At 34.7% G+C, this 27,055-nt stretch overlaps 1 protein-coding gene and 1 long non-coding RNA gene across 8 annotated transcripts in view; one reads left to right on the forward strand and one right to left on the reverse strand.

Moving 5' to 3' along the window:
* The window catches only part of tcf4 (transcription factor 4), a 221,818-nt gene extending 203,545 nt beyond the window's left edge, over positions 1-18,273 (forward strand). For 4 of the 7 annotated variants that reach the window (XM_079847537.1, XM_079847539.1, XM_079847538.1 and 1 more), the window contains 5 exons: positions 5,379-5,499; positions 9,681-9,843; positions 11,959-12,188; positions 15,084-15,216; positions 17,286-18,273. In XM_079847537.1, the coding sequence (XP_079703663.1) occupies positions 5,379-5,499; positions 9,681-9,843; positions 11,959-12,188; positions 15,084-15,216; positions 17,286-17,334 (696 nt within the window). In that variant the 3' untranslated portion in view covers positions 17,335-18,273. Of the gene's footprint in view, positions 1-5,378; positions 5,500-9,680; positions 9,844-11,958; positions 12,189-15,083; positions 15,244-17,285 lie in introns of all 7 variants that reach the window. The other 3 variants (XM_079847540.1, XM_079847542.1, XM_079847543.1) reach the window with 3 other exon arrangements.
* Positions 18,274-18,545: 272 nt separating this feature from the next.
* LOC307144882 lies at positions 18,546-25,615 on the reverse strand. Its single transcript, XR_013818843.1, has 2 exons — positions 20,476-25,615; positions 18,546-20,107 (listed from the first exon to the last, which is right to left on the reverse strand). It is a non-coding gene; the product is annotated as an uncharacterized lncRNA (long non-coding RNA).
* Positions 25,616-27,055: the final 1,440 nt, after the last annotated feature.

Below are 27,055 nucleotides of genomic sequence, written 5' to 3' on the forward strand. Positions count from 1 at the left end.
TGTCTCTGTTTCTGTGTTTGTGTGTGTGTGTGCTGTGTGTGTCTCTGTTTCTGTGTTTGTGTGTGTGTGTGCTGTGTGTGTCTCTGTGCGTGTGTGCGTGTGTGTGTGTGTGTGTGTGTGTGTGTGTGTGTGTGTGTGTGTGTGTGTGTGTGTCTGTATCTGTGTGTGTGTGTCTCTGTTTCTGTGTGTGTGTGTCTCTGTGCATGTGTGTGTGTGTGTGTGTGTGTGTGTGTCTCTGTATCTGTGTGTGTGTGTCTCTGTTTCTGTGTTTGTGTGTGTGTGTGTGTGCTGTGTGTGTCTCTGTGTGCGTGTGTGCGTGTGTGTGTGTGTGTGTGTGTGTGTGTGTCTCTGTATCTGTGTGTGTGTGTGTGTGTGTGTGTGTGTGTGTGTGTGTGCGCCTCTGTATCTGTGTGTGTGTGTGTGTGTGTGTCTCTGTATCTCTGTGTGTGTGTGTGTGTGTGTGTGTGTGTGTGTGTGTGTGTGTGTGTGTGTGTGCGCTGTAGATTTATGAAGTCATGGGAAAGAAATGCTGAGAGTTTGTCTGGGAAAAACAGTCGCACTGACAGACAGCAGAGATCACGGTCAATGACACACACACACACACACACACACAGATACAGATACAGAGACACACACACACTGTAATAACAGTCAAACACTTAACAGGCATATTTTGACTCATTTACGAATTATTTGTACCATTTTTAATATTTCATGTTTATTTATTTAATCTTATCTTTAATATTTGTAATATTTTTGTTTAATATTTTTCATTTATATATTTGTATTTGTATAATTTACTATTTATTTATTAGATTTCGTTTTCTTTCATATTGTAAATGTTTTGATAATATATTTCTTGCTGTAGATCTGATGATATCAGTTTGTCTGGTTTGACCTCCGTGACCTCTTCACTTCGGGGTCGCGACACGGCCACTAAATACAGTATTGTGTTTGAGATCCTCCTCATCAGGCCTTCGTCTCACACAGGAAGTTGGTTCGCTAACGTGACGGTGAAGCGTGATGCGTTTCCTGCGCTGTTTCTCGCTGGCGTTTCTCTTCTGGTTCCAGCTTTTGTCTGGGTTATTTTTAGGACTATAACCCTGTCACTCTATTGTTCGGCCGTTTGATGGATGGATGTTGTATTTGGCCTGTAACTTTGAAATCACACACACACACACACACACATACAGAACCCACAAATCACACAATTAAACATGCATCTAAATTGTTGCACAAATTTGAATTAAAATGTATATAAATATAAGAGAGTTTTCATTCTTGCTCTATTTAGTCTTGTTTTCCAGTACAAATATCAATTTTCTTAAATCAAGATACATTTACTGAAGAAGCAAGGCTTAAAACTTGAACTTTTGAAAAATACATAAATAAAATAATGTATCAGATGAGTTTATGCTTAATATAAGGAAAAATATGGGCTCAGAAAAAGAAACTTAATTTAAAGGGAAACGAGATTATTTTTCCGACCGCATATTTTTCCTCATTTTAAGCACAAACTCACTTCATTTTGATCAATTTCTTATAAAAACAAAACTTAATATCTTCAGTCATTTTGTGCTTCTCCAGTAAATGTATCTTAATTTAAGAACGTTTACAACATGGAAGAACATAATTTTTCATAACTCTTTCATCACTGCACTATTGTTCAGAATCGTCTGAGATGTTTCCAGACTCTAGTTTGAATCGGTGTGTGTCTCTGTAGAAATAAAGCATCTTAATTCAATAGAGTCACCGGGAAGCAATTTCCTCTCCTGCTTTGAAGGCGCTCCGTGAATTTGTCCTGTTTTTTTGTAGTTCAGAGGAATTTGGTAAAACCAGGTCTGGCGTTCTCGTCTGTAGAGCCTCAGATGTCACGAGATCCTGGACCACCGTAGAAGAACCGCTTTCTTTCCAGAGAAACTCTCTAAAATCAAGAGGGGTTTTTAAAAGGAGGTCATATTTTTAATTAAATCCACATATAATGTAAACCAAAGTTTCTTGTGCAAGATTCATATTTTCCACCCATTAAACGGACTGATTTTGCTGCCGTACCTTTAAAGATTTCCATATGTAAATGAGCTCTGCTATGATTGGCCAGTTCAAACTGTTGCTCATCACGGCTGGTTTGGGTGTTGATGTGTAAATGTGGGCGGTCATATGTTAATGAGTTGTGATGTCATAATCAGTTTAGTTTCCATAAATGTTGTTTTTTGTACAACTTTAAGGTTCTATATGGAATATTAAAGGGTTCCGTATGGCGTTATATATTTAGAACCTTTTATGGGTTCCATCATTTTATGGATTTATGTTCAGTTAATTAATACGGCACATTTTTTTATTGCCTTTTTTCTCTCTCAGATATTTTAGTAATCATCATAAATTAGGTATCAATCGAAAGCATGAACTCTCAAGATTCATCCCGTGAAAACCGTTTTGAAATTGGACATTGTGTTACTCTAGAAATGGCATTTTAAACCCTTTTAGCCAACTACATTTTTGTGATATTCACTTTAAATTTGGAACATTTTTCTCTTGATTCTCTGGCAATTTTGGAGTCCAAATTATTTTGTAAAAATGAATAATTTAATGAAATGTTATGAATTAAACATCTCGTAAACATACTTTATCACATTTTTTGAATAAAGATTTCTTTGAAATTGAGCCAAGAACCCTAGAGTTCTAAACAGAACCTCACGGAACATCATGGAGAACATCAGACTCCTTTATTTCAAAATAAAAGCGCTTTTAAATAACTTTGGAAGGATAAAGTCTGATATGATCATTTAAAGACTTTTAAACTTCATACATTAAGATCCAAGTCTGTTACAACAGAATAGATACACACTGTTTTTCATATTCTTAACCCTGTGTGTGTGTGTGTGTGTGTGTGTGTGTGTGTGTGTGTGTGTGTGTGTGTGTGTGTGTGTGTGTGTGTGCGCTGCTGTCAGTAGGACGTCTGGTCCTCATCTCTCTCCTTTCTCTCTCTCATACACACACAAATAAACACCATCAGTCTTCGAAGGTCTCGGTTAACGACTAACCCCCTAATTAACTACAAGACTGAGAAACTGCAGGAACTCCGGGAGAATTAGTTTCCCACAATCACTTTTAAAGGGATCGTTCGGCCACAAAAGAACATCCAGTCATTATTTACTCCGAAACATGATCGTGTTTCTCTTAGAACACAAAAGAAAACATGATAATGACGAATTAAATGATAAAATAGTGCATAAGGACATATGAACCATCATTTTCATTAATTGAAATAAAACTGAAATACAACAAAATATAAACATTAGATTAAAATAGATAAAAAATTCAGAAATCTCCATAGAATTGAATCTCCTTTCATTCCTTCAATGTTTTCTAGTACTTTCTCCTCCATTTTACACATTTTACCCGTTTAAATCTGCATGATCCAAAAACTCTCGTCCGTTTCCATGTCTAATTTCAAAACGGTTTGCACGACTGTTTACATTTTCGAATTAAACTAATTTATGTTGATTACTGAAATATGAGATGGAGGGGGAGGCAATAAAATAAGTGCACAAATAATAAAAATAATAATAATAAAATATTAGTTGAAAAACCTAAACGAAATTAAAATTTTAAATGTTGCATTGGCAATAAAAAGCACTAAAACTATTGACTGGAAATAAATGCAAAAACTGAAATTATTATTTTTTTTATTTTTTTTATAAAACTACTAAAATGAAAAATAAAGCATGAAAACTAAAGTTAAAAAAATAAAGCTAATAACTAAAACTGAGATAACAGTGGCTGCGATGCCACCTTTCCATCTTCTTTCGGCGACATTTCGTGATATTTGCATGAAGCCAGCGGGAGACAAAAGCGTCCCAGCGCCACACTGTCATCGGATTAACCGGAATTACAGCGAGAGAGAGAGAGAGAAACTGCGCAGGTTCTCAGATTGTGTCCTTAAAACAAAAACAGAGCGACTCGGAGAGAAGCAAACTTGTGCCAAATCACAATTCCTGCTGGATGTGTGTATTATCCAGGGAATTAGGGAGCCCACAATTAAGCATATGGGCATTAAGATAATTGTCAGTTGTGTTGGCGAACGTGATGGCAGACAGATGGATCAGACTCAGCCCGCTCCACGCTCGGCACCATGGGACATTACTTTGGATTTTACCTGCCTGAATAAATTCACAGTGTTTTCACCAACAGAGAAAGAAGAAAGATTAGGAGAGAGAGAGAGAGAGAGTTTGGCTGTGTTCACATACACTATCTCTATAGTGTGTGTGTGTTGTGTGTAGCATGAGGATTTTCTGTGTGTATGTTTGGTAAAATATGCCGTATATACAGTGCAAAAATCATGCTGTGCGAAACATTCAATCCCACAATGCAACTCAATCCAGTGTGACCAACACACCAGAAGTGACATCAACGGGGGGTTGTGAAATATATTTTGAATTTGTTTTTATTTAAAAAGTAATTATTTAAAATATTTACAAAATTATGTTTAAATAATTTGTTTGTATTTGTCTCTTTCTTGACACTTATCTAATTTTTGTATGTATCTTTATTATTATTATTTAGGATAATGGTAATTAAAATTATTATTTATAAATAATAATGGTAAGTCATATGCAACTAATACATCATTATGTAATGTTTCATTTTATTATTATATTATTTTGTTTGTGTATGTCTATTTCTTGGCACTTATTTAGTTTTTTTTATCTATTTTTATTATTATTTTCAATATTTATTAAAAAACAATATATTCAAAAAATTATAAAATAATACATTTTGTATGTATGATAATATTATTTATAAATGTATAAATAATAATGGTAATGTCATATGTAACTAATCAATTATTTAATTTTTTTACTTGATTAAAAAAATGTGATCCCATCTTGACTATATACATAATAAGAGTTTATATATTTATTTTCATTTTTGTCTCTTTCTTCACGTTTATTTATTACGAATCAACTTTAATTCCACCAAAACCTTCATTCACATTGGAAATGGCACATTGAGTGCATTGCATTATGGGATGTATTATTCTGCACGAACACTGCTCGTTTTTGTTCGAGTATTTCATGCATGCAGAAAATCAGCATCCTGAGCAGAATATATATATACAGAAACACTAAGAGTAAATAAATCCGAAGCGAGAGTGAGGATATAAAATGGAGGTGTGTGTGTGAGGGTGTGTGTTGTGAAGGTGCACGGCGCCCTCTGTTGGCCGCTCATGAGCGCACTGAACTTTAAGGCCTGTGTGTGCAACCGACTGAATGTTCCAGATGATTTTATATGCTTTTGAACGAATGCATTTGCATTTTAGATGTTTCGTAACATCTCTCTCTCTCTCTCTCTCTGTGTGTGTGTGTGTGTGTGTCCAGGTGGGCCATCGTGAGGACGGTGTGGGTTTGAGGACCGCTCATCCCATCGTGACCAATCAGGGGTCGGTTCCTGTGCCGTCGGCCACTTCCCCCGACCTCAGCCAGCCCGACCCGTACAGGGGTGAGACACACACACACACACACACACACACACTCAGGCTGGCACAGTGTGGGCACAGAACGGGCTCAATGCCAACCCTCTCTCTCTCTGTCTCTCTCTCTCTCTCTGTCTGTCTCTCTCTCTCTCTCTCTCTCTCTCTCTCTCTCTCTCTCCATCTGCCGCCATTTTAGAGCATCTTCACAAACACAGATGCACGTATAGCATATTCCCACGCTCATGGAGAACAGGGAAAAATCAGGGATTTCTTCTATTCCAGGCCTGGAAATGAATATATACATACTATACACACACATATATACAGTCAAACCAAAGCGTATCCAGACACCTTCAACATTTCTCACATTATCACAGTTTATTCACTATAGTTTAGAAAATGGAAATAAAATATGAGCAGGACTCAGTTGATATTTGACTGGTTTTGTCCGTCCTTCTGTTCTGTCTCACACATGAATTATGTTGAATATCTGTCAGCTGTTAAAGGGTACATAACATGCACAGTTTCACCTAATCTCATGTTAATCTTGAGTACCTATAGAGTAGTAGTGCATCCTTAATATCTCCAAAAAGTGTTTAGTTTTATTATATTTATAAAAGAAAAATACAGCTTTCCGATTCTCTCCGGAAAAAGCCGAAGTCCTGGAGGCGGAGCTATAGAGTCAAGCGGTAGTTCTTGATTTCCAGCAAAAGACAGAAATCTGATCCAGTTGTACTTACATGAATGGGGTCTTTTATCACTGGGACCGCTCCACGTTTTAATAGCAAACGATTTGCAAATCCAGCATCGACCTGAGCCTTGTTAATAAAACATTCGTCACTGAAACGACCAGAACACACAACCGCACTTCCTACACTCCGTTGCTGCCCCGGAAAAACAAACTGCATCCACTGTTCCTGTAACACTGGGTTCTTTGGAAAGCTGGACACGGTAAGCTTTCCCTCACATCCAAATACACACTTTTTTGGAGACATTCTTGAACAAATCCTATGCAGCGCTGCCGATGATTTCCTGTTGAAGCGCGTTGATGTGCGCGGTCTCGCTCTCCTCTGGTCGACGTGTGCGCGGGCGCGCTTTTCCGAGAGAAATGCTCATATAAGGAGTTCCACTCTCATCTACGTCATTAGATCCACGATCGAAAAAAAACAGCCGAAACTTGTACCAACCCGGAAGTAAGATTTTCGGCACAGAAATTCTCCATTATTCGCCAAAAATATATTTTTTAAACTTTGCCCATGTTTAGCATGAGAATCCATCTCTTTAACACTGTAAACAACTCTGAATACATGAAACACCATTGTACCCCACCTTTAAATTTAACTACACAATTAGATAATACCAGTTTAGCTCAACCAGTGACCAAGCAATGCTTCATTCTGTTCAGTCTGTGTGTAAAAAGAGCATTAGCAATTAAAGAAGACACACTTCAGCAAAACATGATCAGCTCAAAGTGTCCCAATCATTTTTGGTCCCAAATGTTTATAAATTTTACTGGTGATCCACTGTATGAAGAATTATTGGGCATAATATGTCACAGTTTACTTTATTTTGCTCTCCTCACTTACATAAATTAACTATAGTGTCCTGCACACACTAGTTAAAAAATGTCAAAAATGATATCTGGTGTCTGCATAATTTTTGGTTTGACTGTATAGGTTTAGGGTTAGATTAAAATTCTTAATTTAATTAGAGAGTAATTTGGCCCTCAATAGCATCAGATCATCATATTAGAATGATTTGTGAAGGATCATGTGACACTGAAGACTGGAGTAATGATGCTGAAAATCCAGCTTTGATCACAGGAATAAATTACACTTTACTATATATTCACATAGAAAACAGCTGATTTACATTGAAATAATATTTCACAATTTTGCTGATTTTACTGTATTTTTGATCACATGAATACGGCCTTGATGAGCAGAAGAGAGACTCTGAATTGGTTTTAAAGCTAAAGCGCTGATTTGCCCGTTTCCCTGCGTCCGCTGGCCGGCCTCCAGCCTAATGTGTGAACAATTATGAGTGCGTTAAACCATGCGCTATATTTCAAATATGAATATGTAAAAGGAAATTGTATATGACCTGGGAAGTGAGGCGTAAAAACTCCAGGCTGGTTTAAAAGCGGAGCACTTACTCTCTCCGAACGGAGATCTTGGCAAACGCTCTCCTCTCTGGAAAACCCAGCCAAACAGTTAATGAGGTGCTGAGTGCTGGAAAATATGAAAAAGAACATTATAAATAATAGGACTGTGGATCACAGATGATTATTTGTGAATGGCATCCAGAAGGAATGAATCACGATGTGGTTTTCATCCCGCCGGAGCTCTTATAGCATCATTACCATGGTATTTCAGGCATGTACTAGGGTAATAGTCTGTGCTTCTACTACATTAGCATTTTTGTGTACACTGTAAAAAATATATATTTTCATGATTTTTATCTTTTGTCAAATCAACTTAGATAATTAATGTGGTTCAGATAACATAATATTTTGACTTTCTATTTATTAAAGCAATCTCCTTCATTGCATTAACTCAATTTTTTTTATTTCAATTAACTCAAAATTTAGGCAACCAGGTAACTTACTTTTTTAAGTTAAACCAACAATCATTTTTTACAGTGTTTTCCGAGTAAAGTACTTTTCCTGAAGAAAAATATCATATTTTTGAAGTAATTTTGTGTTTTGTGACCATACTACCATGTGATACCATGTTTTTAATTAAATGTATTTATTTGTAGGCATGTACCATGATAATATACCAAACTAATATTACAATATTCTTTCAAATGCCTCTGAGTAAATATGTAAATATATTGGCACAGTATGTTCAGGACAGTACCATGGTATATTTTAAAGTAACACAGTATTAATATCACTGTGTCATGGTACCACCACAGTATTTTTTCATAAGTGTAATATCATATTTCTGGACATACACTATGGTAATGTTATTTATTTATTTATAGGCCTGTACCAAAAAGTAATATTATTGTGTTTTTTATATCTATTATTTTTTTAGTAATAATAATAATAATAGTAATAAATCTACTATTTATTTATTTATTTATTTATTTATAGGCCTGTATCAAAAAAGTAATATTATTGTGTTTTTTATATCTACTAATACATAATTCTTTGAAATACTGGTTTTACTTTTTACTTTTTTTTTTTTTTTTTTTTGCATAAACTTATTAAATTATTAATAATAACTAAAATTATTATTTTATTTTATTTTGGCATATACTTTTAACATTTTTTTTATTGTTATTATTATTTTATATATATATATATATATATATATATATATATATATTTCATCTATACTAATACTATTTATTTTGGCATACTTGTAATGAATATTTTTCTTTTCTTTTAATTTTTTTATTCTATTTTTGCATTATGAATATTTTATTTTATTTTGGTGTATACTTGTAATGATTTTTTATTTGTATTTTATTTTGGCATAATTAATATTTTACTTTATTTTGGCATATGCTTGTAATGAAAAATGTGTATTTTATCATTTTATTTTATTTTATGCATATATCATGAAAATATTGTGGAGTTTTTGGACATCCGCCAAACTAACACTGCAGTGTTCTTTGAAGCACCCTAGAGTAAATCTCTGAATATAACAGTATATGAATATGGTAATCATTCTTTACCATATTTATGTGTACCATGAAGTACCATGCTTTTTTGAATGTAAGTCTTTTCTGAAGCTGAAGGAGAACTTTCTCTCGTCTTCATAAAGTGCTTCCCATTAGTCGCAGTGTCTTTCCCAGCGATGTCATTTCCTGTAAGCAGCGAAGCGTGAAACAAGCCTGGTTAAACTTCACCAGCCTTAACCAGATCAAACTGGTTCAAACCAGACCAAACCAGATCAAACCAGCCGTGAAGGAGAATAAACGTCTGTCCCGAATCAAGCTTTTGTTTCCTCTTCCTTCTCCTCATATCCAGTCTGACCAGCTGTCTGAAACAACTCTAGAACTCCATTCATCCTCCCACCGCTGCACACACACACACACACACACACACACACACACACACACACACACACATATATATATTCTGTTGTTCTTTCATGTTCTCTCTGCTGACACTGGAGATGATGGAGATGTTCCTCACTAACGGTGTGTGTGTGTGTGTGTGTGTGTGTGTGTGTGTGTGTGTGTGTGTGTCCAGCTCTCTCGAGTGGTCTTCAGGGTCAGAGCACCTCGTCTGTGAGCTCCGAGATCAAATCTGAAGATGAAGGAGACGAGAATCTTCAGGACAGTAAATCTCTGGGAGCGAAGAGCAAGGAGGAGCTGGACAAGGACCTGAACGCTTTAGAGAGGTCGAGATCTAGGTAAACCGTACCAGAGCTTCGCTTCATTCAAACGCCCGCTGGACTTTGATGAAGTGACGCGTGTTCTGAGAGGCAGCTAAACGCACAGATGACAAACCCAATTCAATTCAATTCACATTTATTTCTATAGTGCTTTTCACTATACATATCCTTTCAAAGCAGCTTTACAGAAAATTCTAAACGAAATGCATATAAAACGGCTGATATATACATGTGTTCATCCGGAGTTTTACTGCAGGAAAAACACATCAAATATTTATATATAGATTTGTTTAATATAACACTTTAAAATAAGGTCTCATTTCAGGGTTAATATAGTTAACTGAAACTTAAACTAAAAATATTATTTAAAAAAATATATTTTTTTGTTGTTGTTATAAATAAAATAAAGGTTAACTGGAATTAGTCAAATACTAGTAAAATTAAATTAAATTTAAAAAGTAAAATAAAATAAAAGTTTAAAAATAAAATAAAATTTAAAAGTAAAATTAAATAAAAAAAATTAAATTAAATTTAAAAAGTAAAGTAAAATAGAATATAATTTTAAAAGTAAAATAAAAATAAAATAGAATTTTAAAAGTAAAATAAAATAAAAATGTAAAAGTAAAAGTAAAATATTTTTTTAAATACAATAAAATTTACAACGTTAAATAAAAGTTAAAAATACAATAAAATGTTTAAAGTAATATATATTTTTTAAATAAAATAAAATGTAAAAAGTAAAAGATAATAAATTTAAATATTAAAATGAAATAAAATAAAAGTTTAAAATACAACAAAATTTTGATTGCCTGAAATGAAAATGAATAAAAACTATATAGAGAAAATTTAAACTTGAATAACAGCCAAAATAACTAAAACTTTAACTAAAATTTTTAAATAAAAATATAAAATTACACTGAAAATATAAAAATAAAACTAATTCAAAATATGAATTAATATTAAACTATAACATACCACTGACAATAACTAACATTAACAATGAGTAAATATGTTTTACAGCATTTATTAACGTTTCTGTATTTAATAATACAGAAGAGTTTTATAATAAACACACATAATTAGCATCTGCTCATACGTTAGCATCAGTGTTAATCAGAGCACATGTGCTTCTCTTAATGATCTGTCTTCAGGACTCGTTTGGGTTGTTCAGCATCTCCTCCGGTCTTGAGCCGGGTTTTAGTTGTTTCTCATCTCACATGAGAGTAGGGAACGTCCTGGATCCCAAATTCATCCCAACATTCCCAGACATTTCCAGGATAAACGCCGGACAGGGTTTATAGATTTCCACCTGGAATGACCAATTCGATTCAACTCATTCGATTCAAATTTCAAGAGACGATATTTGTGACTTGATGTGTGATTTCTCTTTCTTATATTATGTTTTGCTGGTTTTTGTGTAGAAATCTGTAGCATCTTTTTATAACCTAAAATCAACATAACATTTTCCAGGGATGCACTGCTAGAGATAACATGATCTTCTAGCATTTAATCTTGAATTTTATGTTATTTACTATATCTTCTTATATACTTTATATATAGAGAGAGAGAGAGAATTTTTTATATTTTTTATCTAGTTTTGTACTTTATATATCTAGCATTTTATATATTTTTGTATCTATTATATATAACATTTTATGTACTTTTTATATACTATATATCTAGTATTTTATACACTTTTTGCATCTATTATATTTTTTTATACACTTTTTATATACTATATACAGTATTTTCTTTTTATGTACTTTTTATATTCCACTTATCTAGTATTTGATGAATCTATTATACTCTCTTTTTATATCATTTTTATACACTATATATACTTTTTGTATCTATTATATCTTTTTATATACTTGATATATTTAGTATTTTATATACTTTTTGTATAGAGAATTTGATATAGTTTTTAAATCTATTATAACTTCTTTAAGTATTTCCTGATGATGAAGTAGGGTTAGGGTTTAGGGTTAGGGTTAGGGTTAGGGTTAGGGTTAGGGTTAGGGGTTAGGGTTAGGTTTAGGGTTAGGGTGTGCAGGACTGCGTGTGTCCCAGAGAGAGATGATACAGTACGAGTACAGTAGTGAGACAGCGCTCTGGTCCGTGTTAAACCCACAGTAACAACGACGACGAGGACCTGACGCCGGAGCAGAAGCTGGAGCGCGAGAAGGAGCGGCGGATGGCTAATAACGCCCGCGAGCGGCTGCGCGTGCGCGACATCAACGAGGCCTTCAAAGAGCTGGGCCGGATGGTGCAACTCCACCTGAAGAGTGACAAACCCCAGACCAAACTCCTGATCCTGCACCAGGCCGTCGCAGTCATCCTCAGCCTCGAGCAGCAGGTCCGAGGTCAGTGCCTTCACCGCACATGCACTCAATGCCATAACAAATTTAATCTTTATGTGGAATTTTTCCACAATTATAACACTGAGACAAAAAAAACATGCATACTGTGTATAACCCAAACGTTACAAAGGATGAAATACTGATGCATAGGAACCAGAAGAGTTACAGGGTTACTTCACCCAGAAATGTAAACTCTGTCAGTAATTACTCTCCCTCGTGTTGTTCCGACTCTGTAAGACTTGAAGAATGAAGATATTTGTGATGAAATCTGAGAGCTGTCTCACTCCTCCATAGGCTTCTCTATTAGTGAAACTTGCCGGACCAGAAAGTTAGTAAAGACAATGTTTAAAATAGTCCAAGTGACTACAGTGTCAGAACGCAGGCTCCCTATTGGCCAGCATCACACACATGACCAGTGTCGGCCAATAGGGAGCCTGCGTTCTGACGTACGACCCAGAAGCGCTGCGCTGTTACACTACGTGAACTCACTCAGAGGAACAGCGAAGAAAATGAAGAGTTGAATAAAGTCGGTATTTTTGCGCACAGAAAGTATTCTCGTCGCTTGATAAACTGAAGGTGGAGCCACTGGACTATTTTAAACATTGGGTCTCATTCATGAAACACGAGCAGAACGAATTTTTGTGTAAATCGTGTGTAAAGTGGTTCTGGCGTAAATTTTCGGATTCATTAAAATGTTCGTATTTTCCAAATGTTAGTTGGTACGAAAGAAATCTACACCTGCTCCCAGCCACGCGTAAATAGTGCGTTTAACATCCGAACGTTTTGCTCATTAATAAGGCTGCATTTTAATTCACCTTAATCGGGTACATATTTACACAGCATTTTGAAAAATTTTTATATATAGTCATTTAGTTTTTCTTTTTACTTTTATTATGAGAGCCAGTAATAGCATCTGCAAACGGAACACAAGTCCGCAAGTCACAGGTGTTGCAGTCAAGCTTCATGTCGAACCATTTTCTTTTCACTTCTGGGACTGTTCGATTAACAGATGAAACTCCATTAACTGATATTATTCATATATGTAATATGCTGCCAAGCTTCCTTTTTTAGGACTTGATACGCCACTATGTACGCTTGAAAATAAAATGTGGCGTTTTGAATGAACTTCTGATAATAAACCTTCAATTTCTGCATCTGAGAAATTTCTCTTTTTCATTCGCTTTTGAGAAGACATGTTGAAATCCTTCGTTTGGTGTCATAATATGATGCCCATATATAGTTGTCAGTCAGATTTAATGGGTGGGATTTATGGTAATTGAGAATGAGCGTGCACGCGCGTCCCATTTACGACTGATTGGAATTCATTAACACACACACACATTTCACTATCACATCTGACGTTTACCAAGTATTTGTGAATCAGGAGAAGAGTTTTCGGGAAGGTCTCGTTACGCGCAAATCACTCACATATTTACTCGTATATTTACGAATGTTTCATGAATGAGACCCTTTGTCTTTACTAACTTTCTGGGCCGGCAAGTTTCAATCACACAGAAGCCTATGGAGGAGTGAGACAGCTCTCAAATTTCATCAAATATATCTTAACTTAAGTTTTCCGAAGATGAATGAAAGTCTTGCGGGGTTAGAGCATCATGAGGGAGAGCAATTACTGACAGAACTTTCATTTCTGGGTGAAGTAACCCTGTAAGAGCATGACCCATCCTACAATCAGTGTATATCCTGCAGTTCACTGAATACTGTATCCCACAATGCATTGCTCTCCACTTCACCTTCCGTTTCCAGCATGACCAATGAACCAGAAACTAATATTAACTATGATTTTTAACATCTCTTTATTTTTTGTCACTGTTTGCTCGGACTGTGTTTTTCTTTTCCTAAAAATTGGATTATTGCAAATATAATTAATAGAGTAATAATTATTTATAATGATTCATATGTCAAAATAATGTTTATATTTAATATTATTTTATTTACAATAAGGAGAAAAATGTTATATTATTTATATTTAATAAAATAACGACATATTTTTATTATATACACAATTTAATATTATTATTATTATATTTCATATGATTAATAATTGTAAATAATATTATTTTTCAATGATACTGTAAATATTAATATATTTATTATTTTATTAATATTTTATAAATAATAATATTAACTGTTTCCCCAATTTTTTTTAAATAATAATTAATATAGTACCGGTAATTATTTATAATTAATAGTCAAAATTATGTTGAAAAATTATATTTTATTTATAATACTATTAAAAGAAAGCAATTTTATTATTTATATTTAATAATATAGCCTAGTAATATATATTTAGAAAATCATTATAATAATCGTTTATATATATATTTATATATGTGATTTCATATATATATATATATATATATATATATATATATGATTTCTTCTACACTATAAAAAATTATCTATATTAAAAATAAACTATTTCATATTGTTTATATTTAATAATATATAAACTATATATATTCAAATTATTAATATTATATCTTATAAGATTAATCATTGTAAGTAATATTATTTTTCAATGGTATTAGAAATATTAAAGTCTTTTACACTATAAAAAATAATTTTTCAAAGTTGCAAATTATGATTTGCAATTATTACGAAAAATTATTACAAATTATTGGAATTCGTTTTACAAGAAAATTTCTAAATTTCACGTTAAATGTCGTGTTCCTTGTCGTTTCTTTGTAATTATTTGTGAAATGTACAAGTGAAAAGTGTCTTAAAGTAAATCCTGCCGTAATGACACTTTCGTCCCTCTTGATGGCGGCGTATCCGTGAAACAGCATTTCTCCTGCACACACTGTTAACCGCAGTAAACCATTGCACTCGAGTGACTGTGTGTGTGTGTGTGTGTGTGTGTGTGTGCTCTCATTCCAGAGCGTAATCTCAATCCAAAAGCGGCGTGTCTGAAGAGACGAGAAGAGGAGAAGGGGTCGTCGGACGGTCCTGCGCTCTCATTGGCCGGTTCCCACCACAGCATGGGCGAGGCGTCCAATCCCATGGGACAAATGTAAAGAGCCACACCCCCCCGTAAATGGTCAGAATATTTCACTCTACACTAATCTGCTGTTGTACATGTCCCATGATGTGCCTTTAACCCAAACCAAAACCTCCAATTCGGTATGAGGAAACAAGCTTTTTCCCTGCAATCACGTGTTTTGTCTCAAACTTTGGCACGATTGAACAGAATTATTGGGCAAAGTGATGCAGAACGTTTGGGTTTCCCCTCATTGGTCTCATGCCACTGTAACTCAACGGACTGGTTTTCTGTTGGTGGCAACAAAAACAAATCCGAATAATAACCTATAAAAGTGTAACAATGGGCGCATTTTAACAACAGATTGGCCGTATGTGTGGGTTATAATATGTGTACATATAGATTTTGCTTTCAAACTATAGACTAAATTTTACTAATTTACAATAGATTCAATTAATAAAGCTAAAGGATGATATTTGTACACAATGCACATTTGAACATTAAAAGGTTCATGTACACAATATCACTGACCATTTCATTCAGATGTTTATGATATGTTTTATTGTTTGTTTGTTTGTTAATACTGTGAGTGTGTGTACAGTCAGATAACAGCTGAAAAGTGCAATGTTCACATGGCATTATGGGTGTGAACAGATTCCAAAGGTTCATGTTCCCTGTGTAAGTGACTGTAATGTGCCGGTAATGAGTTTACAGCGTATAATTAAGGTAGAATTGAAGGTGTGAATTAAACCCAATTCTTTCATCTGGAATCATTTGCATATTTCATGATAGAATTGAGCAAATATTCTCCGTAGATATTTTTAAAGATCACATTTTTAGAGGCGTACTGTATGGAAAGTAGAGAGGAAAGATCTGTTTTTTGAAAGTCAAATCAGTATCAGATCATTTATGCAATATGCACTGAAATATACAGATGAAATATGCACTGAAAAATCATTTTCACTCAGATATTGCTTGTAGATTTCACATTGAAGTACAAAGACATGGCAAGTAACTGAATTAAATGTGAAATGTTGAAGTAGAAAGACTGAAATAGTGTTTCTGTAATATGTACAGTAGTGGCCAAAACTGACATCTTCACCCTTCACTCAAATTATTAAAAATGTCAAGATTTTGTAAGCATTTTGTAAGCATACTTAGTTGTGCTTGCAGTCGATTGTTTTATTTGTGATAATAACGCAATGAAACATGACAAATTGTGCCGACAATCATACAAAGAGTTTATAAACATGCAAAAATAAGAGAGAACCAACTTTTGCCAAATAATTTTGTCAGATAAATACCTTACAAGATTAGTATTTTGTTCTTCCCTCATATTTAAAAATAATAATAATATTTTAAATATTTTATAAAAATTGTATAAAAATAGAATTAAATTTTTTCCTCATATTAACAAACACTTTAAGCCACTACTGTACTTCATTAACCTTTGTTTTATTTAAATATTCGAGAAATTAACAGAAAACAAATTATATTTTGTATAAAGAATATGAAGCATATTTTTAGGACTATTAAGTTGTTTTGCATGACATTATATTATTCTTTAGGGTATATATATATATATAATCTTTAAATTGTAGAATCTGTAGTTTGATTTGATGTGTCAGTTTGATCCACTTTTTATATTTGAACCTAAGATCAACACAAATTTATTAGAGATTGCTAGGGATTTTTTAAATAACAGTATTAGGTGTGATATTTTCTCATATTGCATTTAAATTTTGCTGAATTTAACATAACAAAATCATCGTGTCCATAAAGTATAATTTTCATTACTGTGTTGCATTAATGAAAATACTTTTATTTATGTTTTTTGCATGATAGTAATGAGTTTTTTTTCATTACACAATCTATGATTAAATGGGAAAATCTACGTTTATGGGAAAAAAATTAAGAAAAATGATATGTTAATGCTTTTGCGTTCGTTCTCTCGCAGATGTTTTGCACTGAAATGTTTGCGAGAGAATGTGAAAACATTGAAATACCTGTCATATTTTTTCCATCACCACTTTTCAAACGTGTTTGCGATACTTTACTATATGAATATGTACTGTATGTTAACTTCCCTCTCTCTCTATCAGGTCAAAGCTGCCAGAATTCATCAAAATGATGAGCGATCACTTCCTTTGACAGCGTTATTTCTGCCCCTGAACGTCAGTCAAACAATCAACCAATCAATCAAACTTCCATCTGACCGACCAACTTCTATGTGTTCCTGTTCCTCACGCCATCTGTGCGGATATATATATATATATCTACTGTAAATTACAGAAACACGGCAGAGTCACGTGGGATGGCTGTCCATATCTTCCTCCGAGCATTCCCAGTTCAAAAAGAAGACGTTTTTATGCACACACACACACACACACACACACACAAGATTTGAAAGGTGCAGACAGACAGACGGAGGATTCTTCAAACATATCATGAAGTTGTACAGACGTTTGGAGGTCGACTCGAGACCAGCCCTCTGATTTCAATGGCAATCCTGTCCACACTGTGGAACTTTTGTAGCTGTGCCTCACGGAACTCCTCGCGGAAGAATAGAACTCTGAAAATTCCGAATCGGAACCTTGGGACGAGAGGGGCTGTCAATCAAACGCACGACGGAATTAGGCTGTAGAATTTCACAAAACCGTTCGCAATAATGTTATTTTAGTTCTTCAACCCCCCCCCCCAAAAAAAAAGCTGGCATGGGACGTCACGCTGCTTTGAAACCAGCAGAAGGTTTAGAGGCCAGAGCGTTCCTTCACCGGACCGTCAGCGAACGCAGCTTTGCCCTTGAAGACCTCGCGGTCACTTTAGAGGTCAGATGTGCTTCATTAGGTCATTTCTCTCTTCGTTCATTCGTTCCTCCTTCTCTCCTCAAGCCCTTCCGGACCCCGAAGATGCAATTTTAACATGACTAAACTTCAACCAATGTGCCTTTTAGAGCTCATATCATCACACAACTGGAGGAGAACATTATCAGAACTTTCTAGGATGCAAGCTTAGGAAAACGTTAGTCATTAGGTCTATGCAGTCAGGTTTTTTGCGGCCTGGGATTTAAAAAAAAAAAACAAGTAAAAAGGTAAAAAAAGTATTTTTTTGGGATAAACTGTATTTAATGTACTGTATGGCTATATGTAATTAGAAGGTGTGTCCACCCCCTCGTGGCTCCACCCACAGCCCCGCCCACCTGTCACCACGTCGTTATTGAGCATTGTATTATAGATATCAGCTTTTATGAAAACTGGCTTGTTGTTGAGCCGCTGTAGTCCTCAGTACAAATGTGTGGTCGTACGTGTAAAATGGCTTTTCTCTTTTTTTATCTCTCTATTCTTTGTCTGTACTGGTTTCTCTGTCAAAAAAGAAAAAAAGAAAAAAATATGATCACGAACCCGCGGGCGATCTTTGAGGATCGGCGGTGGTTTTATCAACGGGAGGCACTGAAAGTGGACATAAAGTCTATTAGAAAAATCGCTATATATAAATGTAGAAATATATACAGTATATAAACAAAGGAGAGTCCGACGGAAAGGAGAGTTCACGAGGATTGATGTTTCTTTCTTTCTGGAGACGTCCGAGAGAGACGTGTGACTCTGTTGTGATATTTTTTTCATAAAGTCGGCGCGATCGTAACGGGACCGAAGTGTCGCTCTCGCTAAAGCTGCGGCCGGCAAGGGAAACACGGACATTTGTAAATTGTATGCAACAAATGCAAACTTACCATTATTTTGAAATTGTGTATGTAAAAGTTATATTTTTACATGTAGGCTGTTGTTATTTTGTGTTTAGAAATGCGTTGTATCAGTTTTTTTTTTCCTTTCTTTTTTTTTGGGAAAAAAAAAAATTCATTGTGTGTTGAAACGTGTCACATTGAAAATGTAGTGAGAACAAAAGCAAAAAAAAAAATTTTTTTTTTTGTTTATATTTCTGGGAACATTTTTCTTTTCTAAAGGTGGGTGGTGGGGGTCGGGAATCAAAGCTCTATGATAATTCTCTCATCCTCATTGTCATTTTTTAATTGAGTATTTTCTGTGTAAATAGAAGTCACGAGCAGGGCTGACGACGTTTGTTTGCTGCGTTCCCTGCCGTTGATCATGTGGCCTGGTCAAGACGTGATTGATTAGCGTTTAACGTGTGTCAACAATCAGACCTTAATTTACGTTATCACTTTTTGTAAAGAGACTCGTGACACATCGCTGAAAGAATCGACTCGACTCAACTTTGAAATGACGACTCGGATGCCCTCACATTCAAAAAAAATACTCGGGCCTGAATTTAAGATCGATGTCTATGAATTGCATATAAAAATTCCATGCATTTGGATGATGCCATTTTAACAAACAAACTATGCATATTTGTCTGTCATACGTAAATGAAACAAGTCAGATTTCTGTAATAATACCAATAAACTGAATGTGTTTTTAATGCAAAGTAACCATGTTTATATTTTTATCCTCAATAAATCAAATTTGTTTCAATCTCATACATTTTAACTAACTCAATATCACTTGTTCCACAGCTAGCCATATTTTATATCGAATTCAGAAACCCTTGTTATTAGCGACATCGGTGGACGTTAAGTGAACTGCAGCCTGTGACTTCCTGCGTGTTCCTGCGCGCACACGTGGCGTACAAGAGACTGAACGTGATTCATTGGGTGCTTCTCAGTTCTTACTTGTGCATCCTCGTTTCCTTTCCTCGCGTCTCAGCTCCACTCCTGTAGGATGCGAGGGAAGGACGCAAGGAAAGAAAAGGAGGACGGAGGAATCAAATGAAAGCTTTTTTATACATTGGAATACTTGATCACTCGTGCATCACTTCACAGCGTCAGCACCAGCGCTCAAAGGATCTGCCCTTGTATTAGTTTCGTTTATATTTATGAAATTCATAATAAATAATAATAAAGCAAGATACCCTGTAGAAATATGTGACCCTGGCCTGGACCACAAAACCAGTCACATGGGTAATTTTTTGGAAATTGAGATTTATACATCATTTGAAAGCTGAATAAATAAGCTTTCCATTGATGTATGGTTTGGAATCTGAGGGTGCAAAAAAATCGAAACATTAAGAAAATCTCCTCTCACTTACAAAAATAAATGTTTTATATATTTACGGTTGGAAATTTACAAAATATCTTGATGCAACATGATCTCTACTTAATTTCCTAATGATTTTTGGCATAAAAGAAAAATCGATAATTATGATCCATACAATGTATTGTTGGCTATTGCCACAGATATACCCGTGCGACTCGTGACTGGTTTTGTGATCCAGGGTCACATATGTGAGAGGTGTGGTTTATATAAACTGGAAAGGTAAAGTATAAATTAAAATTATTGTAACCGATGTAAAGGGGGAGGAGAATTTATATGTGCATCACGTTTAGTCGATAAAACTCTTCCGCAAAGGAAACACATGCATCCTCGCTCATAACTCCTCGATCCTCCTCGATCCTCGCCATGCAATTAGAGAATTGAGATGTTCTTCAAGATGGCTGAGCTCGATCGGTTTCCGGGTCATATGGTGCGTTCAAGTCCTCCTGGGAAGTTCGTACTTACAAGCTGGGAAGTCGTGTTTACGACGGCAGGCGTTCAAGTCACTTTCGTTGGAGTAATATGGCGGAGTACTTTCTCTTAATTAATTACACAAAAATACAGCAAGGTTCTACACTAGTTCTAGAAAATGAAGAACAAAGAAATGTGCATTAGGTGTGCTTTGTTTTTTATGTTTTTAATTAATTTATGAAGCCACTGCAAACTTTATCGTTACATATTATATTGTTATATTATTATGATGCCATCATATTCTGTGCAGGTAATTAGCTTACTTCAATGTAAATAGAAAAGCCCGACAACCGCTAAATAGGCTACCTTTCAGTATTGTGGTATTCCGCCATGTTTCTCATTCACACGACCATAACTCGTAAATATCGGGGCTTAAAGAAAATCCCGAGCTTCCCGCTGGTATTTACGACATTGTGGTGGCGTTCATGTGCGTTCAGCTCATAAACACGATCTTTACGAGATGACTTGAACGCACCATTAGGATGGAGGAGCGAGGAGGGATATTGAGAAGCACTCATTCAAGACCCTGATATACTCACGCCGAAGTTCTTCTTCATTCTTCGCTTTAGAAGTAAAAACCAGGTAGAAATGCCTTTGCATCGATACACTGTTAGCGAACATCCTGACGCTGCTGAGAGCGACGTTTAGATAAATAGCCTATGTAAATACGCTTTCCTCTCAATAACACAAACACACGACGAAAAAGACAGCGGTGAGAAACAGCAGTTCAGAATCGTAGCGATGCAACTCACGGCATCATGTCGACAGATGAGGTCATTCAGATTACACTGTTATGATAGTTTGATTTTAACTAGGCTTATATTTGAGACTATAGACTATATAGATCTCATTATGTGAGACTATAGTTTGAATTAATCACCTTTATTTTCCAGACAAATTGACTTTACAGTACAGAATAGCTCTTTCTGCATTATCCCCGGGCTCTCGGGAGCGCGCGTTACCGTCACACTCTTTAGATTTTCCCGGCAAAAACGTCCCGCGTAATAAAAATATCAGTCTTTAGGCTTTTATAGACAAACTATGAATTCGGGGAAGGTCTCATTTTTTTAAAGTTTACTTACAAGCTGTTCACACAGTGGCAATAAAAAGCTATTAATAGGCCCTACATGACCATTCTTACATAGTCCCTTTTACATTTTATTTTCACGAGTAGGTCCTGATTCTAAGCGATTTGAATAAATCCATTAAAAAATATGATTATTTAAATCAAATTAAAATGATGAAATAGTTAATAATAAACTATGCCATGAGTGCAGAAATCATGTATGACTGACAAATATGCAGTACGTTCATTTTTAGTAGTTTATTGTTAAAACAGTGTAATCTAAATGCATGGAAAATTTACATTCAATCCAAATACATAAATATTAAATTTTATGCCTAAACATTTTCCGCAACATGCACAATGTCAGTTTTTCTACTTTATTTGCAGGTTCAAAAAGACACTCCAGCAAAAGCCTAGTATTGAAAAGTGTGGTACATCTGTACTTTTGCATTGCTTCAGACATGCTAGTGTTCTCGTCCTTCAGTAAATTTTGGACATCTGAAGTTGTATTTTGCCAGTGCTAAAGATGTTTGACTAATTCTCTCCTTGTGCCACATCATGTTGTTGTAGCCAATTGAATTACTATGATTGCAGTGGAAAAGATGATGTTTTCCTCTTGGTTGTTCATAATGTACATACTTGTTCTTGCTTTTATGAACTGATTTTTTTTTTAGTCAAATGCAGAACTGAACTGTAAGCGATCTTTTCCATTCTCAGAAAGCAACCCTGGGCAGTGTCATCTCTGTTTATTTAAGTGCTCCTCACATGGAGGATTGTGAGATAAAGATTATTTGACGCAAACAGCGACGTACAACTGGTCTTTGCTGATTTCTCAAGGTGTTTGCCGTGTGCAGCAGGTCGACACTTCTGCGCTTTGTGATTATTCGTGTCATTGATTTCAATAAAGAGAGTCGCTCAAATCATCCTCGATATCCACTGCCAGATCAAGCTCGCTGACCTTTTCACATCAGTAAAGTGGATCAAAGTGCAGATGTCAATCACACACAAACCAACAATGAAGGGTTGCACAGCATATAATCATATTTTCAGGTAAAATATCTTTACAATTGAACTTTGTGATCCCAAACATAACAATTATTAGTTTAGGGTGAGACTACCTGCACTGTAAAAAAAAGTATATGATCAATTTTAAACTACTTTTTTTTTTTGTGCTGAGCAACGATTATTCACGATTAATCGCATCCAAAATAAAAGTTTGTTTATGTGTGTGTGTGCTGTGTATAATTATTTTGTGTATATAAATACACACAGTATACATGTAAATATTTAAGAAAAATGTGTTTATATATAATATGAATTATGTATAAATATATTTACAGTATATACATGCAAATATTTATTAAATATATACATGCATATGATTGTATTTATATATGCAAAATAAATATACACAGTACACACATATATTATGTAAACACAAACTTATTTTGGATGCGATTAATCGTTGCCCAGCACTACTTTTTTATAAGTTATACAAGATTCAACCCATTTAAAGTCAGTTTGATGTAATTTAAGTTGAAATGACTTAAACATCCAAGTTGATTGTGCTTAAAAAAAAAATGTTTTTACAGTGTGACCAATGGAAAATAGCGGAAACTTGTTTGAAAACAGTCATTATGAAATGCTTCACTTTTAAAACAAGATGCATTTACTTGAGAAGCAAAATTGCATAACATTTTAAGACTTGTTTTAAGATAACATATCTTGAATAGTTCATTTTTTTTATCATCTTGGCAAATTATTATTATTATTTTTTTTTTTATGCATGCAAAATGCAATGCAAAAAAAAACTTAATTCAAGGGATATTCTCTGAAAACAGGTCTACTGATTATGCAAACCCTAGTCTTCCGTACCAGTTTCTTTTTGACGGTTAACCTTTCACATCATAAAAGGTGAGAAAAAAAAAGACAAATGTAATCCTATTTAACCGCTTGATAATTGTGAGCAAGTCCAAGCACAATACAGCCAGACAGGAGGAATGAAACATCAACAAATCACCTAACCGAATATGTCGAGCCGGTTTCACCGTTCTGTGTTTCTTTGCCGTCAAGCTTGTGCAGTGGTTTAAACATGTTTATAGACGTAATGGTGAGCATTTATGAACCGTGGCCTTTTTATTCTTGTTACTTGTGATGCAACTAAGTGAAGAATCGTGACCATCAGAGAATCACCGTGTACCAGTGCCTGGATTTTTGTTATAAAGCTTCTTTTGTCTAGTGCATTTTTTGCTATGAAATAGACGAGTGCAGTCTGTTCTAAAGAAAAACATCAAGTACATTTCAAATCTGACTATATTTGGCGAATATTTTACAGTTTGCGATCCTTTTATACCAGTGATGTTGATGACAAAATGAGAAAACTACACAAACGGCGCACACGTCTGAATCAAGACTGTTCCACTTTATAGATGTTTTGGAATCATTCAGAGTAAACGTTTACTTTATTTAGCTATTTAAAGTGTTGATTTGGAGACGAAGGATGAGTTGATGTGTTTGACGAGAGAAACGTGATTCAAAACTCACACTAAAGGCCCGTTCACACGGAACGATAATGACACCAACGATATCGCTCTGTTTATTCTAATTACGCGCTGCAGTTTTGTGTCTGTCGCTTTAAATGCTCGAGCTCGTTAAAGACAGATGGATTCTGATTGGCTGGCAATGTTTTTATACTTAATTAGCTGGGGGAAAAATCATCTGAAAGTATTGTTCTTCTGTGCCGTCATCATTATAGTTGTGTTTTGGACATCATTAGAACTATATCGTTATCGTTATAGCCTAGTTATTGCTCTTCGTGTGAACGGGCCTTTACACGTCCTGTCTAATGTGTGTCGCAATGTGTGTGTGTGTGTATTCATTCTTTTTTATTTGTTTTATGTGGTAATTTCAGACAGTGTCTGAGCAGGTTTTGTGCAAGCGTGTCGTTTTCTCTAAAGTTCATCCTCCATCTTCACCTGTTTGTTCTCATCCTGTAATGATTTCATGTACACGACCGTCTGTAGCAATAAATGTGCCATTTTTATGACTTACCGCTTTCAGAACTCCTGGTTTGTTTGTTTGTTTGTTTGTTTGTTTGTTTTGAAGTAGATTTACAGTATAACAAATGCAGCCAAAACTGGTTTACATTAATTAACCAAAGAACTAGCTTAATATCGATATTATATAAGATATAGGAATATGAATTGCAAACATCTTTAAAAGACTCGTCATTCATGGTTTTCTCCTTTAAAGACATTTAAATCCTGACTAAACTAGAGAAACAATTTCAGTCTATTGCAAGTAGGCTAACAGTACTTTTGATGCTTTACTGAAATAATTTTTAGTATTAAAAAAGCATAGCCTACGTTGTTTTTTTAAATTATCTGATATTTAGTAAACATGATTTTAGTCAACATATTTTTTAAATAAAAAATATTTCAGACTGCAAATATATATATATACAGTATATATATATACTGTGGTGAAAATCAAGCTTTTAATGTTGTTTATGTGTCTATGTGGTGTTTTTAATATGCTTTAAGACAAACCATGTGTAAGTTCATAAGTCGACAGCATTGCTGAGTATTTCCTCCTTAAAACTGCAGTGAACCAAAGACAGTCTCAAAAACACGCTTTGAAATCGCTGGTGTTTCTGACGTCACAAACTACCTTGTAACCAATCAGATCAACGTGTGATCGTCAACCAGTGGATCTCTGAGCTGAGTGAGTGGAGGCGGGGCTCATTTGCATATTCATAGAACCGCGCATACTAAATGAGGCAAGGTTGTCGAGTTACATTCAAGATATTTTAAGGCATGAAGACATTTTAAATGTGTCATTTTGGTGATCAAAGATGAGTTTTAATGGATACAATGATTGACAGGGGAACTTTAAGATAATACTGGAACATGTTTTCAGAAAATAGTCTTTCATTGATTCAAGCATATAAAATAATAAATCAATAGCCCTAATTAAAATGTTTTCTTCTTTAAAACGCCTTATTATTTCAAACTAGATAAACACGCATAGTTCCTTTTACTGATCTTTAAGAATGTGTCAGTAATGTTTTTCTGAATGTCTATACAAATAAAGAATTTCATGCGTTTAAAAACAAAATTAATCACAAATATTTTGAATTGCAAGCATTTTTTCAAGAGCTCACCTTGGTAAAGAATGTAAATGAAACGCCCAAACGCTTGTGACGTCACAGACGTGTTTGAGCGCTGATGTGCTGGAATCTGTGTGATGACATCATCATTCCCATTGATGACATCAGCATGTGTGTGTCACTCGCCGTCTCTCCGACAGGATCGAAGTCTGTCACCTCAGATCCATCCTGGAACTCTACGAAAGAACATGGTGTACACTCACACACACACACACACACTCACTCACTCTCTCTCTCTCTCTCACACACACACACACACACACACACACACACACACACACACACACACACACACACACACACACTCACTCACACACACACACACACACACACACACACACACACACTCACACACTCACACACACACACACACCTGATCAACATGTTTATGATTACATGATCAATTAATTTCTATAAGAAGCAAATTCATGCTTTATGACGAAAGCTGTTGTCTTGATTTTAGTGTCTCTTGTTTTCTGACTCAATATGAACAAAACTCTTTCCAATAAGCTCTTATGTGTTAACATGAGTCAATACAACCACTAATATAAACTAACAATGATCAGTACAGTTGTTACAGCATTTATTAAATGTTCATGATTGTTCACATTGCATTAACTGATGTTACATAACTTTTAATAATGCATTGGTAAGTGTTTAGATTAACAGTAATTAAGATTAATAACTGCTGTAATTATTGTTCATTGTTAGATCATGAATGAAATCTTATTGCAAATTGTTTCCAACAAAATGGTTCCCTAAAAAAATGGGATTCAGAATTTCACCCTCAAATACCATCATTGCTGCTATATAAAACTGCATAAATTACAGAAATATTCTGATACTGCTTATACAACTGTTTAAATGAGAATATACACATATTAATATAGTAAATGCTGTGGCCTCAATGTAAAAATGATTGTAATTTTAACACTAAAAGACTATTTATTGGTTGATCTATTTGGGCATTTAATATAATTTTACAGTAAAATACAGTTTTTGGAAGCAAAATAAAACACGCATCTTTTAATTTACAGTGAAAAGTTGTGAATTATGTTACAT

The sequence above is a fragment of the Squalius cephalus genome, assembly GCF_949319135.1.
Source record: "Squalius cephalus genome assembly, chromosome: 17".
NCBI classification, from domain to species: Eukaryota; Metazoa; Chordata; class Actinopteri; order Cypriniformes; family Leuciscidae; genus Squalius; species Squalius cephalus.